This window comes from Rhinolophus sinicus, linkage group LG07 (assembly GCF_036562045.2).
Source record: "Rhinolophus sinicus isolate RSC01 linkage group LG07, ASM3656204v1, whole genome shotgun sequence".
NCBI classification, from domain to species: domain Eukaryota; kingdom Metazoa; phylum Chordata; class Mammalia; order Chiroptera; family Rhinolophidae; genus Rhinolophus; species Rhinolophus sinicus.
Genome location: NC_133757.1, coordinates 53393556 through 53407471, shown reverse-complemented (window position 1 = coordinate 53407471; position 13916 = coordinate 53393556). Strand labels below are relative to the sequence as shown.

Sequence of the window (13916 nt, the reverse complement as noted above, 5' to 3'; positions counted from 1 at the left end):
AAAAATCTACAAGTATGCCACATCTCTCTTGAGCTACAGGTTACGTATTACTTGACCACCAAAGTGAGTGACGGAGTTCCGATTCAGAGCTTATTTAAAGCCCCCCCCACCGCCCTTGGTGCCTAGAGGTGACCGGCTTCCTGTAACAAAACTAATCCTACTGCTTGGGAAGAGGGTGTGGGTTGCTTCATGTGCTGCTGTCTTGGGCTGAGCACCACGGGCCTCCTTTCCTTTTCCATCTTCATGGAGCGTGGGCTACACTCACTCTCGCTCCCCCATGGTCTGCACAGGGGGACTGCTCCTGTGAGGGATGTTCCCTAGGAGATGTCACTTATGATTTCTGTTTCACAGACATCGCCCTGGTTGAAATGTGACTGAAGCTTTGCATTTGACACAAACTTCCATCCTTTGACAAGCAAGCTGTTCAGCCCTCTCCCTGTAGGGCGCACATGAGCCCCAACCCGAAATCCCCAGCAATGTCTTCAGATTCCTAGATTTTAAAAACCATAAATTAGCAAATCATCAACATATCACCAGGAAGGATCATCTGGTAGCCATTCAAGTCAGAAGGAAACACAGGCCCCAATAACTGATCTTCACAAAGATATGAAGAACTGTAGACAGACAGATACAGTAAATAGGAAGACAAACAGATAATTCAAGCTGACAGGCCATCTTGGACTGATTAGGCATTCTGCTTTGATTAGCATTAAACTTTTTGGGGAGGAAAAAAAATGAGATTGCCCTAATACTTTGGAACAATGACCCCTTGACTACTTCTGAAATTCAGTACCAAGGGGCAGATACCAAAAGCAAGTGTCAATTAGATGCTGTATAGTATAATGTAATATGCCAAGTATTCCTTTCCGATGAGAGGAGTCTTGGTGGGTGTGGATGTGGGCAGTTCTTTCTTTGCATCTGCTTTGGATTCTTATAAGCCACATCTTCAGTCCCTTTCAAACTTGAAGCTCTATTTAAAGAGACTTGGATGCATATTAAATCAATTTCCTGATAATACTAATGGAATGAAAACTCCCCCCTCTGCGCCCTGGCCCCCCCCCCCCACTTTCCTGCTGTCTCTCTTCCCTTCCACACATTTATCAAAATGTTCCAGCTATTGTTCTGAAAACAAGAATAGAAATGTAGGTGGGAGATGAAACTGCATGCCTAAAAAAACAAAAAGTCGTATTGAAGCCTAGACTTTTGCTCTCAAATATTCTTTCTTCCACAAAAAAAAAAAAAAAAGAAAGAAAGAAAATTCTGAATATGACTTTCATAATTATAATCCCTGAAGAGTCTTTCTGCTCAGGCTCACATGTGATTGGAGGAATGCTTGATGGGGAGATTTTGAATCTAAAGAATAAGCACAACCATCCAAGATTAAGTTGCGCCATGTTCTCTGTCTTCCAGCTGTGTCAGTCGTTCTGGTAGAAGTCTTTGCAGAGCTGTGCAAAGTGGTTCCTAGTAGACTTGGGGTTCATCCCACAGATGCTGCCATCATACACCGAAAATAAACCAGGAAGCTTTCTAACTGACCAAGTCCCGTGTCTCTTTTTATTAAAAATCAATAGGGGTTAATGCTCCGTGAAACTCATGGAAACCTGATTCTGTGGGTCTCCAGGCTCCAGCCTCCACATGTAGTACTGGTGTTGCATAACAATGGCCCCCACCCCTGGAACCACAAGGACTGCTCCAAATGTGCGTGCCAGTTGTCAGTAAAGGCAATCTCATCTCCTCTCCCTAAACCTTTTCGGTAAGGGGACATGGGGCAGTTCAGAGATAACAAGTGTGCCCATCTCTGTGAGAGGTTTTATGACCTTAGCCACTGACATCAAAGGCAAATGTCAGCTAGTCTATAGAACAGATTTAGGGAGGCTTCCATTCAACATATTTACTCAATAACAATTATTTGAGCCCCTGCCATGTTCCAGGAATTGTGCTAGGTGCCGTGGTTAAAAGGATAAACAAGAAAGTGTGATTTTTGCTGTCCTGGAAGGTACCTGAGATTTTTTGCCAATCAGAATCATCTAAGAAGCCAGCCAAACAGAAGCTTGATGATATAGGAGCACGATCCCAGTGAAATGCTCTTTTGGCAGGAATTTTATTCAATAAAATCATGAAGGTATAAAGCAAACATGAAGGCTGCAAGCATTTGATAATTCCCATTGGTAAATGTGCGCATTGGAGTGGTTTAGGACAAAGGTAACAGCAGGTGACTTATATACCAAAAAACTATGGATCTAATGATGGACCCAGTAAAAGAGGGGTTCAGAGAGACTTGGAAGGGTGGGGGAGCCGCTGAGGCTACCCTGAGTTCTCCATTCCGTTCCTTCCCTATGAGGTGTATTATGCCTCAGCAAGACCTGGAAGCTGTGGGCTGCTCCCAGTTGTGTGTGTAACAGATACTGGAGGCCTCTGAGGTCTGTGCAAATGTATTGGGTCTACTCAGAGATGTGCCAACTTGATTGTCATGATAGGAGGGTCAGTTCCAACAGCATATGCTCCAGGCCTTGATGAATAATTTACCGGCGGTGTTAGGGAGGGAAGTGGGGCTTGCTTTGCAAATCAAAACTAGCATGCCTACTTCCCCTGGCAAAATTAAGTACTGTTTGTTTCTTTGCCTGGGATCATTCTTCCCCTATTCCACCTTCATCCTTAAAGGGTATCCCTGACTTTTGCCTTACTCTTCTCTTCTCGTGGTCCCTCCCATTCAGAAGCAGCATGGCCAAGTGGAGACCATCAAATATGCTTTGATATGAAGAAAGCAAAGTACTACAATTTCTCTGTAAGAGCAGAAAACCATCTAGGATTGGAAGAGTCAGGTCAAGGGAAGATTGACTTACTTAAAAATGGCCACCATGCCTGCAGTAATGGAATGAATAAAATGCCGAGGAGGGAGGTTGTTGAGAGACACGAGGAAAAACGAGTGCGGTTGGTGTGAGCTGGGCAATTGCTTACTTAAGAAGGCTGCATAATTCCTCTTCCAGGAAGGAAGGAAAGAAGGAGGAAAGAGAAAGATACCAAAATGGTGATGATAATTACCTGGGTACTGTGAGAATTAAATGAGAAACTCGAGGCAAACAAATCTACCAGTGAGGATTCTTTGGTTATAGGCAACAGAAATTGGTTCTTGCTGACTTAAGCAGAAAAGGATTTTTATTTTTAAAGGTTAGAGTACCTTATGGAACTCAGAGGAAAGCTGAAGAGCCAGATCCTAGAAAGGACAGAGCTGAGCCTGAGAAGCAGCTCTGGGATCCAGCAAGCAGGACCCCGGAGCCGTCATGACAGGGTTTTGCCATCGGATGGCTTAGTCCTCACCGTGCACTTAGTGTCACTTCATTCAGGATTGAAAAGCACTGATTGTTCCAGCGTGGGCAGAGAACCTTAATGAAAAGGCCCGGTACTCCACCTGACTGGACAGGAGTGGTTCCCCAGATTAAAAATGGTACTGTTGATAAAAGGGAGGGTGCATACTGGACAGGCAAAAGGAACCAATGTCTCCTGTACAGAGGTTCCCAGAATTTAATTGTAAGACTTGAACTGAAACTTCCTTTAAGCAACCAGCTACAAAAGATATGGGATCATTTCTCATGCACTGTCTGGTAATGGAGGTCTCACTGTGATTTGAGATGGTGGAGGTACAGACACAGGTTCCTGCGGGGGCGTGTAGGTCCTGAGTACCTGCATATGATAAGATGCACCCCCTGCACGCAGAAAGATTTGGTCTCATCAGGACATCCTACTGTTCTCCATTGGGGCTACCAGTAGTCTGTCCTCTGACCTTGGGGCTGTTTTCTAGAGGTGCCTTCTGCCTCCATTTAGGGAAACAGCCAAACAGCCTGTCTCCTCCAGAACAGCTCTATTGACAGCTGGATCAGATGATTACTTTACTGTCTTCCTCACTAGGAGGGAGAAAGCATTTCCTTCCTTTGTGATTAGCAAAGTACTACATGTGGCCCTGGGTAGGAATGATCTTATCTCCTAACCTTCAGGTTTTTTGTTGTTGTTTGCTTGCTTTTTCGGTTGTTTGTTTTCATTTGTTTGAACAGGAAATTGTTAAAGCATTGTTTGGGATGATGCAAGCTCACAGTTGTTTTGATATCATTTTTGTCTTCACATGTACTGTTCTCTCACAGACTTTAAACATGGTAGCAGAGCTGAGTTGGCAGAATCACCCAATGCTCTGACAGGCTTGCGGTTAACTAATACCATGTTTCCCCCAAAATAAGACTGGGTCTTACATTAATTTTTGCTCCAAAAGACGCATTAGGGCTTATGTTCAGGGGATGTCATCCTGAAAAATCATGCTAGGGCTTATTTTCCGGTTAGGTCTTATTTTCGGGGAAACACGGTAGTTAAATTTTTTCAATACTTACTGTGGCATAGGGTGTCTTAGCCAAGCACGGTCCCCCAACCAGTCCATTGGTCAACAGATGATTTTTGAAAGGCCAGACAGTTTCAGGGGTCCTGAGCTAGGTCCCCGGGTGGAAGGATGGGGTACACACGGCCTGGAGTTAGCTTTGGTTTGCAGAAGATGATCTCCCCACATGCAAGTCCTTTGGGCGGTACTTAGGGATAGGCTCTCAGTGCAGGAGGAAGTGGGAAGGCAGGAATTGGTTTAGCCTTCTTCCTTTGGGCAGTCCTTTGAGTACTGACCACTGTGTGATGTGGTTGTGGGGTCTCTTGCCATCCCACCCTGCTTTCTACATGATAAATCGCTGCTGAATTCCTTTGACAAGTGTTTCTTAAAATGCATTCCCATCAAGTCAGCAGCTACCAATGGTGGGAGGCGTTGGGGGGAGGTGAGCCGAGGAAAGCATGATTAGAAGGCTCAGCAGAGACAGAAGAGATTCTAGCATATGTATTTGATATAAATATTATAGTTTTACAGAGACATTGAGATCAATATATGCCACATTTCATCTACCTCTTTGACAAAGTGAGCACAATGTATTCAGGAAAAGCTGTATAGGATTTTCAATTTACTCTGTATGATTTATTGTGACAGGATAGCTATGGGTTTTTTAAGTTCTTTATACTTGTTCCAATAAAAATGGATATAGTATCTTTAAAAATAAACAGCCCAGAGCTGTGCATTTTACATTGTCTTCCTGGAGTGAGGCTCTGCTAAAGAGAGATAGAAGATCTTTCTGCCCTTGTGGGAGCTGATGCTGTCCGATTTGCCTTCTTCCTCGCTCTTTAGCTTTTAGCTTCTTTTTTTTTTTTTTTTTTAGTGAAGGGGAGGGGTGGAGTTATAGGGAGAGTAAAGAGGGAACTGAGTTGGGGAGCTGTTGCAGACCTCTAGACGAGACTGGATGATGGTGTGAACTGAGCTGGGGGCAGAGAACTGGAACATTGGGGGAGCATTCATCAGTGTGCAGCCTGGTCAGTCTGGCCTCTTCATTGTGTCGTGACCGACCCCAGGTCACACAGCACTGGAGCTCCTCCCGGTGACACCAGCTGTGTAGAAGGCATCAAGGTGCGGGGCTAGGTCTTCCGTTGCTTTGGCATTCACTTTGCACTGCGTCTCTGGACTTCAGTTTCCATGTCAAAATAATGCAGGCACTAGACTAAACATTCTCCAAGGGCCATTCTGACATGAAGACAAATGTGAGAACATGCAAGGGAGCCCATCACTGTCACTGTTCCCTTTTGCAAAGGCTATTGGCTCTAAGCAACACTACGTGAGTCTTTTTAAAAGTGTGTAGACTTTTGTTCTCGTTGAGCTAAACTCAACCTCAGTGGCTCTGGATGCCTCATTCCTTGGAGCCTTGAATAGTTTTGTCTGGCAGCACCCTCTCTATCCTCCTCTTGTGCTTCCAGCCATAAATCAGTTTCCCTAAGTTGTCCATTCTGAAAACCACCAGTGGAGTTGAGCTCTGAAACTGAGGGTCCCACCCAACGGGTGATTCTGATTTTCCCGGCCTCTCTCCAAGAAGTGGGTAGAGTGACTGAGGAGAATGTGTGGGATTTCATTATGGAGGTGGAGGTGGTTAATAATGGGAGCGGTACATCCATATATACCTAGTGAAGAGGCACCCATGGGATAAGCAGTTGGCGGTTTTGTGCTGAGCCCTGATAGAGTTCTTAATAGTCCAGCATTATTATCCTCTTTAAGTCACACTCAATGCCATGCTTGCTCCATGACCCACCAGTGTTACCCACGCCTAATTCAATCCAGCCTGTGTTTATGGGCCTTACCCCAAACCAGCCATGCTTGCTTACACTGGATGAGTAGCTCCTTTGCACAAAATGCCATCTGCTACTATTTTGGCACTTGAGATGCTTCCTCATGCATCTGAGCTGGATCTTTTAATTACCACCATTAACATTAGTTTATCCCAAGAAAGGTTTGTTCACAGAACTAAACTAAACTTGGAAAAACCAAAAAGGCCATCAGATGAGAAATGGTTGTTGATTTAGGTTTGTTGGCCATCTTCACAAACCAGGTGGCCAAGCCCGCTAGAAATCAGTCGTTATGATGGCCAGTAGTCTAAAAATATTCAAATCCAAAGCCAAAGATGGAGGGCATAGTGTAATGTTCGTAAATATTTGCCATTGTCCCTGGATCATCTAGATTTCTGTTATCCTCTGGACCCTCGAGCTGGTGAGGAAGTCAGGAGCTGGTCATGGTGGCATATGATATCAAAAATGGACATTTGCATCACTTTGCAGTCCTTGGCTTGCCAAAGTATATGGTTGAAGTTCAAAACTTGGTTTAGAGTTTCTGTTGTCACTGAACCTTTGCTGCCTAGAGCCTTCTGGCTCTGTTGCTGACCAAGTGCAGCCAGAATCTAGTGATATCGCATCACCGTGAAGCGTTAAGTGCGGTTCATCTCTGTCCACCCCAGTTCCCACACTGAGCCTCTCTCCTGGCCCAGTAAGGATCCCTCAAACCTCCTCCATCGTGTGTTTCAGGAGGATCTCTTGTTGGCCTAGCCCTGCATGTCTTCAGGGAACAGAAGCTGAAAGGCTCAAGCCTGGGCCCTTTCCACATCATCACTTTTCTTCTTAGTAAGAACTAGAGTCAGAGAGCTGGGTCACATCTGGGGCAAGTCCCTTTTGCTGGCTGTGGGATCTCAGGCACGTATATCACTTAAGGAAATTGAGGTTCAGAGAGGTTATCTGAGGAGATGCAGATAATAGGAACATAGGGTTGTTTGAGGATTAGGTGAGATTATATGGGCCACAGAGCATGTTCTATCTGTTACAGACTGATTTCCAGATATCAAGAATCCCACCATTTAGGAATGCTTACAGTGGGCCAGACCCTTTACCAGCCCCTTCACATGTATTATCTATTTAAATAAATCCTCAAGATAACCTCTTGAATCGGGTACTAGCTCCAGCCCGTCAGAGACTCTGCCTTCGTAGTTGTCAAATGCAGAATTGGTACCTTGCCCACGCTATTTAGTTATTTAGTGTCTGAGCTGAGCTAACACAGGGCTATCAGAGTAGCAATCTCACATGGTAGATTTGTAGGTGTCATGGAACCCGACAGAGATAATTTTGCATGAGGATCTTTTTGGCATTCTTCAAATCATGCACCGTGAACAACCATCACTCTGCTTCCAAGGACAGCACTCCCGGCTCTCAATCTTAGAACATTTTCAATTATATTTTCAATTGTTGAAGCTACAAGAAATCCCGCTTCTCTTCTCTCCGCAATAACATTCTTCCCAAAACTACTGCCCCTGGAATGTTTCAGTCCTGAAAATATTTCTGGAAAATAAATTTTCCCCTTTCACCATCCCTCCCTTACACTCCTGTAGGGGTCTCGGCTCTCCCTCAGACGTGGGCTGGTGGGAGCAGATCCTCTAAGGCAGAAGCTGAGCTTGTGAAGCGGCTTCTCCCCATCCATCAATTCTAACTGCATTCAAACATTTTCAGGATGTGGGCTTCTTGATAACTTTCACTGGATGGGGAAGCAAAATGGAGGGAAATGATCATTGGCACAAAAGGGGGAAGCCGTAAATCTTCAAATCAGATATAGGACAGATTGGAACAATATGGGTTCTCCAAGGTTGCCATGATAATGTACCTAATAACTCTCCTTGGGCAAAAAGGCAATCTGCTTTCAATCAATCTCGCTTTTTCTGAGCAAAATTACCAATTATGTTGAAGGGAGATTTTTTTTCCCTCCCTTTTTGATAAAGACTGTTCTCCATCTGAGAAATCATGCTGCAGCTAAAAGATATATATTTTCAATTGTCTAGAATGGTATTGGACAGCTAGCACCAAATGAGAAAAGTCAATCCTTTTTTTTTTTTTTTCTCTCCCCTCTCCTGCCAGCATTTGTCTACTTCTTAAGAGAAGTGAAAGCTAATTAAAGGCTTAAGGGATAATATTGATTGCATTGGAATATATTTGATATGTACCCAGCACATTTTGAACTAAGGGAACCCTGACTCTTTCTAAGGCTGAATAAATCAGCTGGCTGAGCCTTTGATTCAAGGGTGAGAGGGTGAACTCATCTCCTTCCCTTCCACGTCTCATACATCTGTCCCAGAGATGAATGATTTCAGAAGAGGAAGAGGGAATGCTGGCAGATGTTCATTCAGTGCTTTGCGTACAAGATAGGCAGGATGAATGTTCAGGCATTTCCCTGGCTTTCTCATTGATTTGAGTCCAGCTTTGAATAATAACCAGGCTTATGCTGGTATAGAACTTTGAGCTTTGCAATGTCTGGTGCAGGAGGCTGGCTGGGGGTATTAACCTCTCAGCTCCCGCATCTATTGAGTGGGGGATAAGAAGCTTGCCCAGGACCATGCACATCCTCGTGGCAGAGCAGGGAATCCATTCTGGCTTGCCTTCACCTCCAGGTAAGGCCACATATCAGTCCTGTGGAGGTGCCTGTACGTTGGATTCATGCTGACCTTGTTCTAGATCGTGGGTGTGTGTGGGTGGAAAGTGTTAGAATGGCCCCAAGCAGCCCCCTGTCATTTGTGGAGAGGTCGTACAAGGAGGGAGATCCTGTTTCTCAGTCACTTTCTGAACACACTTGGCACATTCAAAATCACAAATCTCATTCAGAACATGCAAATTCATTTGCAGCCGGTTTTGTCCATATAAATGCACGTGTGCCACAAGAACCATTTTAAGGTATGACGTCATAAAAATGTCTGTAACCCAAGTGTTTCATTTACATTGTGTATTCTGACATACTGTGTGTTTCAGGAAGGAATCAGTCACATGGGTTTGGGGCATCACATTTGGATGGGTGGCCAAGGGACCTCCCTCAACCTAGCGGGTACCGGCTAGAGAGCAAAGTAATCATGTTCAAATGTGTCTTCTGAGGTAGCCCGCCGACATTCTTCCCTCCCCGTGATGCCCTCCGCTTGCCTGATTGCTAAGTACACCACCGTAACAATAACAGTCCATAATGGCAATATTATTAACTGCATCGGGCGTATTATTGATTTACTCTTTGTTCTGCATCATTATCCTTTCACCAATGAGTTTACTGCATTATTCTCACATCCTTAGTCAAGCACCAAATTACAAGGAAAGGGCAGTCTCTTGTAATGGCATCTAATGGAACATTGCATAAGCGATCATCATTGCCTCCTATTATGAGCTGCCTCCAGCCAATGAGCTTTCTGCCTTTATTGGAATGTGCACAGAGCAATTATGAAGTGCAAGGAACCTGGCCATTTTAAATTTTTCCCACAAAATGACGGTGCTTCATGATCGCCACCTGCCTATGCCTCAAAGCCCAGCCAGGGATTCAGCCTCTGTCACTGTCAGGCTGAGGGGCACAGAGACCTGGGCTGAGCCCCTTGCTACGGTCTCTTTCCTAGAAGTCAGTGGGTTTCCTGTTCACATCAGGCCTGACTCTTGGTCCTGGGGCTAACTCTTGCACTGTCGTGCTTGCTCCTGATTGAGCATTATGTAGCCAATGTAAGTGGCCACGATATAGTCCAGTGTCAAAGTGAGATTGGCCCAGGAACCCAAAGATGTTGGGGGGGCTGTTGTTCCAGCAATTCTGGAAGAGGGGCTCCTCTCCTCAGGGGGGGCCACCATCTTCAGAGACAGAAATCCAAACCACCTTGGAGCAAGGCAGACAATGCCAGCCTCATCCCTCCCTAGCTTCTCCCCACCTTGAGGTCAATTCCTTTGGCTCTCGGGGAAATTGCCAGCACCCTGAGGAAGCAGCTGTCTGCGGATGCACAGATCTGCGGCATCATCTCCGATTCCATAGGCGTCCCATCCCCATTTAGCCTTGAGTAATGCTCACTTACTGTAAAGTGTTACATGCCCCCATTGTCAGAGGAGTTATGGCAGAAAAATGCAAAATTTCCTTTTTACTGCTTATGGCCAGCAGAGCCCATAACGTGTCAAGCCGCACATTAGCCACCCTGATAAAAGTTCGCTTTCTTACACACAAAATCATCGTTTCAGCAAGATTTGTTATCTCATTACCTGATAAGCTCTATGTCATAAACCAAGACTCATTCGGTAAATCTCCCGGGAGGACGCTTTGTGGGCAGAAAGGGAGAGATATGAATCTGCAAGGGACTTGATAATGCAGCATTTAAACGCAAGCATAATGTCACTTATTGTTAAATGCAGAAAACCACTTGGCCAAACGGTTGGGCTTTTAATAGGATTTTGTGCAGCATCAGGTGAGGAGCCATATGCCTTCTCTGTCCAGGAGTCGCTGAGCACCTGCCAGCACCGCAGCTTCGCCTCACAGCCCTCTGGGGATGGGAGCTGGGCTGTTATTGAGGCCTCGGGAGTCAGTGAATGCTTTCCTGCAGCTGCGCGCTTACTCTGTCTTGCTGGGGGTGGGTGCCCGGGTCACCGCTGGGCCAGCGGCGTCTAACCGGCCTCTCCCATTCAGGCACATTGTAGTCTGTGGACACATCACTCTGGAGAGTGTTTCCAACTTCCTGAAGGACTTTCTGCACAAGGACCGGGACGATGTCAACGTGGAGATCGTCTTTCTTCACAAGTAAGAGGCCCCTGTGGTTTTAAGACCTTCCACCCAACCAGACCCTCTGCTGGGGCCACCCGAGTGTCTGCAGGAGTGGTGGTGTGGGGGCAGCATTGGGGGGCGGACAGAGTTGAGTCTGCCAGGATCCCTGCTGGCCTCCTCGGAGAGGACAATGTGGACCGATGGAAGAGGAAGCAACATACGAAAAGGCCAGACAATTAAGTTCATGAACTTTCCACTGTGCGGTTACATGGTGGAAAGTTTGCGGACTTAGTTGTCTGACCTCAGTGAAAAGAGTCGTGCCTGCCTCCGTGGAGGCAATTCTGGCAAGTAACGGTGGAGTTCCTTACGGATCACACACGTCATTATGTCCCCTCCGCTGTCTGGATCTATAGGATCCTGGGATGTCTACAGTGTCTGGTGTGGAAGGATGAGCTGTGTGGTGTGAATGTTGTATGAGTGCAGGGGCGACTTAGGGACCAAGCAAGACACACATACAACAGGAAACAGAGTGTAAGGTAAGAATAACAACAGGAACAACAACTGTGATTCCTGGAAACCTTCAGCATGGGCCACTGTGCTGGTCGCCTTGCATACAGTCTCTCCTTTAATCAACAGAGGGCATAACCGTACATGCTTTGGACTCAGAGTACTTGATCTGAATCCCGACTCAAGTAGTTACTTGCTAAACAATTACTTAACCTCTCTGGGCCTCAGTTTCTATATCTGTAAGATGGGGAGATCATCATGGGCTATTCTGTGAATGAAAAGAAGTGATACATATAAAGTATGCAGAGCAGAATCAGGCATGCAGTAAGTGCTCAATAACTGTTAGCTGATATCATGCAAGATAAAATATATTGGGTCACGTTATCAATTTAGGAGGTAGGTCCTATCATGTTTGTTTTATAGGTGAGGGAGGCAAGCTATCTCCCCTCTGCTCAATGTTGTTTCATCCCCCTTTAGGTAAAAGGTAGTCTGCCTCAGGGGTGGAGAATTGGGGGGCTCACGTATGTTGACATGGGTTGCACCATCTTTTCCTTTGATGGAGGTTGGGCCATCATGGGGCCAGCCCTCACCCCAGGTTGCTGGAGGGACAAGCTGGCGTATTGGTGTTTGCTCGCTATGAGGTTGACCACCCAGGACTCAATCCTGCTCTGAGAGCCCACTGCCGTTGACTTCCCTACAAACTCCCATTCTTGCATCTCCTTCCTTGGGGCACTGTTCACAGAATAGCCAACTGGTCACCGTGTCTGAGCACCAGCATTTTCAGCACTGACTTCTCCAAGTTCTGCAGCAATAGGCCAGGCCATGGGCCCAGGAGCAGAACCCACAGGTCAATTCAGGGCTTAGCTGCAGACTAGCAGCTGTGGGCCAGTCTTCTGCGGAGCATTTTAGACGTTTCAAGAAAAGTACAGTGTATAGGTTCTGCCCTCAGAATTGGCTGGACATTTCAAGAAGAGCACATGATCAACCATTAGAGCACAAATCGGTCCTATATCAATTGACTGAAGTCAGTTTAATCAAGTGACAAAATCACATCGGGCATCTGTATCAGGGTGGGACCACCGCTTCTCGTATCACTAAGGCAGGTTTCACGAAAGAAGCATGACTGGTAATGGATCTGAAAGACCAGTCAGACTTGCACAGGCAGTTGCTCTTCTCTCACCCATGGCTTTAGTCTGAATCAACAGGTTGGCTACTGATGCTCCCATTGCAAGGCTTCACCTGTATGTCTCCAGCATCTATCAGTGTCAGCATCATAGCAGATGGATGGCCAGTTAATTAACCTCTCGAAGCTTTGTGTTAATAACATACCTTCCTCTAGGGTTGTTTTGAGGTTTAAATGAGTTAATGCTTCTCAGATGTTTAGAATTATGTCTGCCATATAGTAAATGCTCAAAACATTAACCATTGTTATTAGTGGTAGGTACTTAATAAATGTTAGTCACGCGTTGGTTAACACTTTCCTGGGCACCTAGTAGGTTCTCACTAAATATCTCACAGTGCCTGGCGCAGTACCACATAGAGAGTGGGTATTTTCCACCTCTGCAGAGTTAATCAGTGAATGAATAGGCCAATGTTTTAATGTTTGAATCCATGTCCTCCAGTGGGAAAGATAGCTTTCCAGCTCTGTACGAAGAATGATGAATAGTGTACACACGTGTGAACGAAGGACAGTACTGAGAGTAAACGAACTTTGCATGGCAGCTCAGAGGTGAAGTTTTTCGATCCAGGCCCTGGGGGATGAGCAGTCCATGCGGGGGAGAAGCAGGGAAAAGGCTTGTGATGCAGAGAGCAGCGGGGGGCTCGGCCAGGAGGACCTTTGGCCAATCCCTGATGTCGCAGCCTCAGTTTCTCTGTTCATAAAATAGGGATTCCATTTGCAGTGAAGCTGAAGACATTTCACCCACTAGGCCTCAGACCCTGTGAAGGTTGTGAGCCTCTTTATCTTACTGTGATATTGGTTTTGGTTTTCAGTTGGGCTGGGGTTTTACTTGAGTGCGAGCCTTTGATTTATGGCAAGGAAAGAAGCTGCTTTGAAAGCGAAAGCCTTTTCTCAGGTCTCCGTCTGTGGAAATCCGAGAGAGGAGAGACCATGGAGGCTGCAATACCTGCGTCTGTCATATTAATGGCTGTTTCTTCTCTCCCTGCACAGCATTTCCCCCAACCTGGAGCTTGAAGCTCTGTTCAAACGACATTTTACTCAGGTGGAATTTTATCAGGGTTCAGTCCTCAATCCACATGATCTTGCAAGAGTCAAGGTAAGAAGGAAGAGGTGACTTGTGCTTTTACTCCATCTAAGAGGGGGGTGCCTGCCTCTGTGGTGAAGGGACATGCCTCCCAGGTTGGCTAAGAGTCACCTCCAGTCCCCTAATGAGATAAGTCAGATCCCACCAACCTTGACATCAGCTTTCCACGGGTCCCAGGACTTTGTTCTCTTGGCACCTGGTAGACTGTCACCTGTAAGCATTCCACA

The 13916-nt window shown here is 45.9% G+C and overlaps 1 protein-coding gene across 36 annotated transcripts in view; it reads left to right on the top strand.

Moving 5' to 3' along the window:
* The window catches only part of KCNMA1 (potassium calcium-activated channel subfamily M alpha 1), a 715366-nt gene that overhangs the window by 484951 nt on the left and 216499 nt on the right, over window positions 1–13916 (top strand). For all 36 annotated transcript variants that reach the window (XM_074339646.1, XM_074339645.1, XM_074339641.1 and 33 more), the window contains 2 exons: window positions 10844–10954; window positions 13596–13701. In XM_074339646.1, coding sequence (XP_074195747.1) covers window positions 10844–10954; window positions 13596–13701 — 217 coding nt within the window. The remainder of the gene's footprint in view (window positions 1–10843; window positions 10955–13595; window positions 13702–13916) is intronic.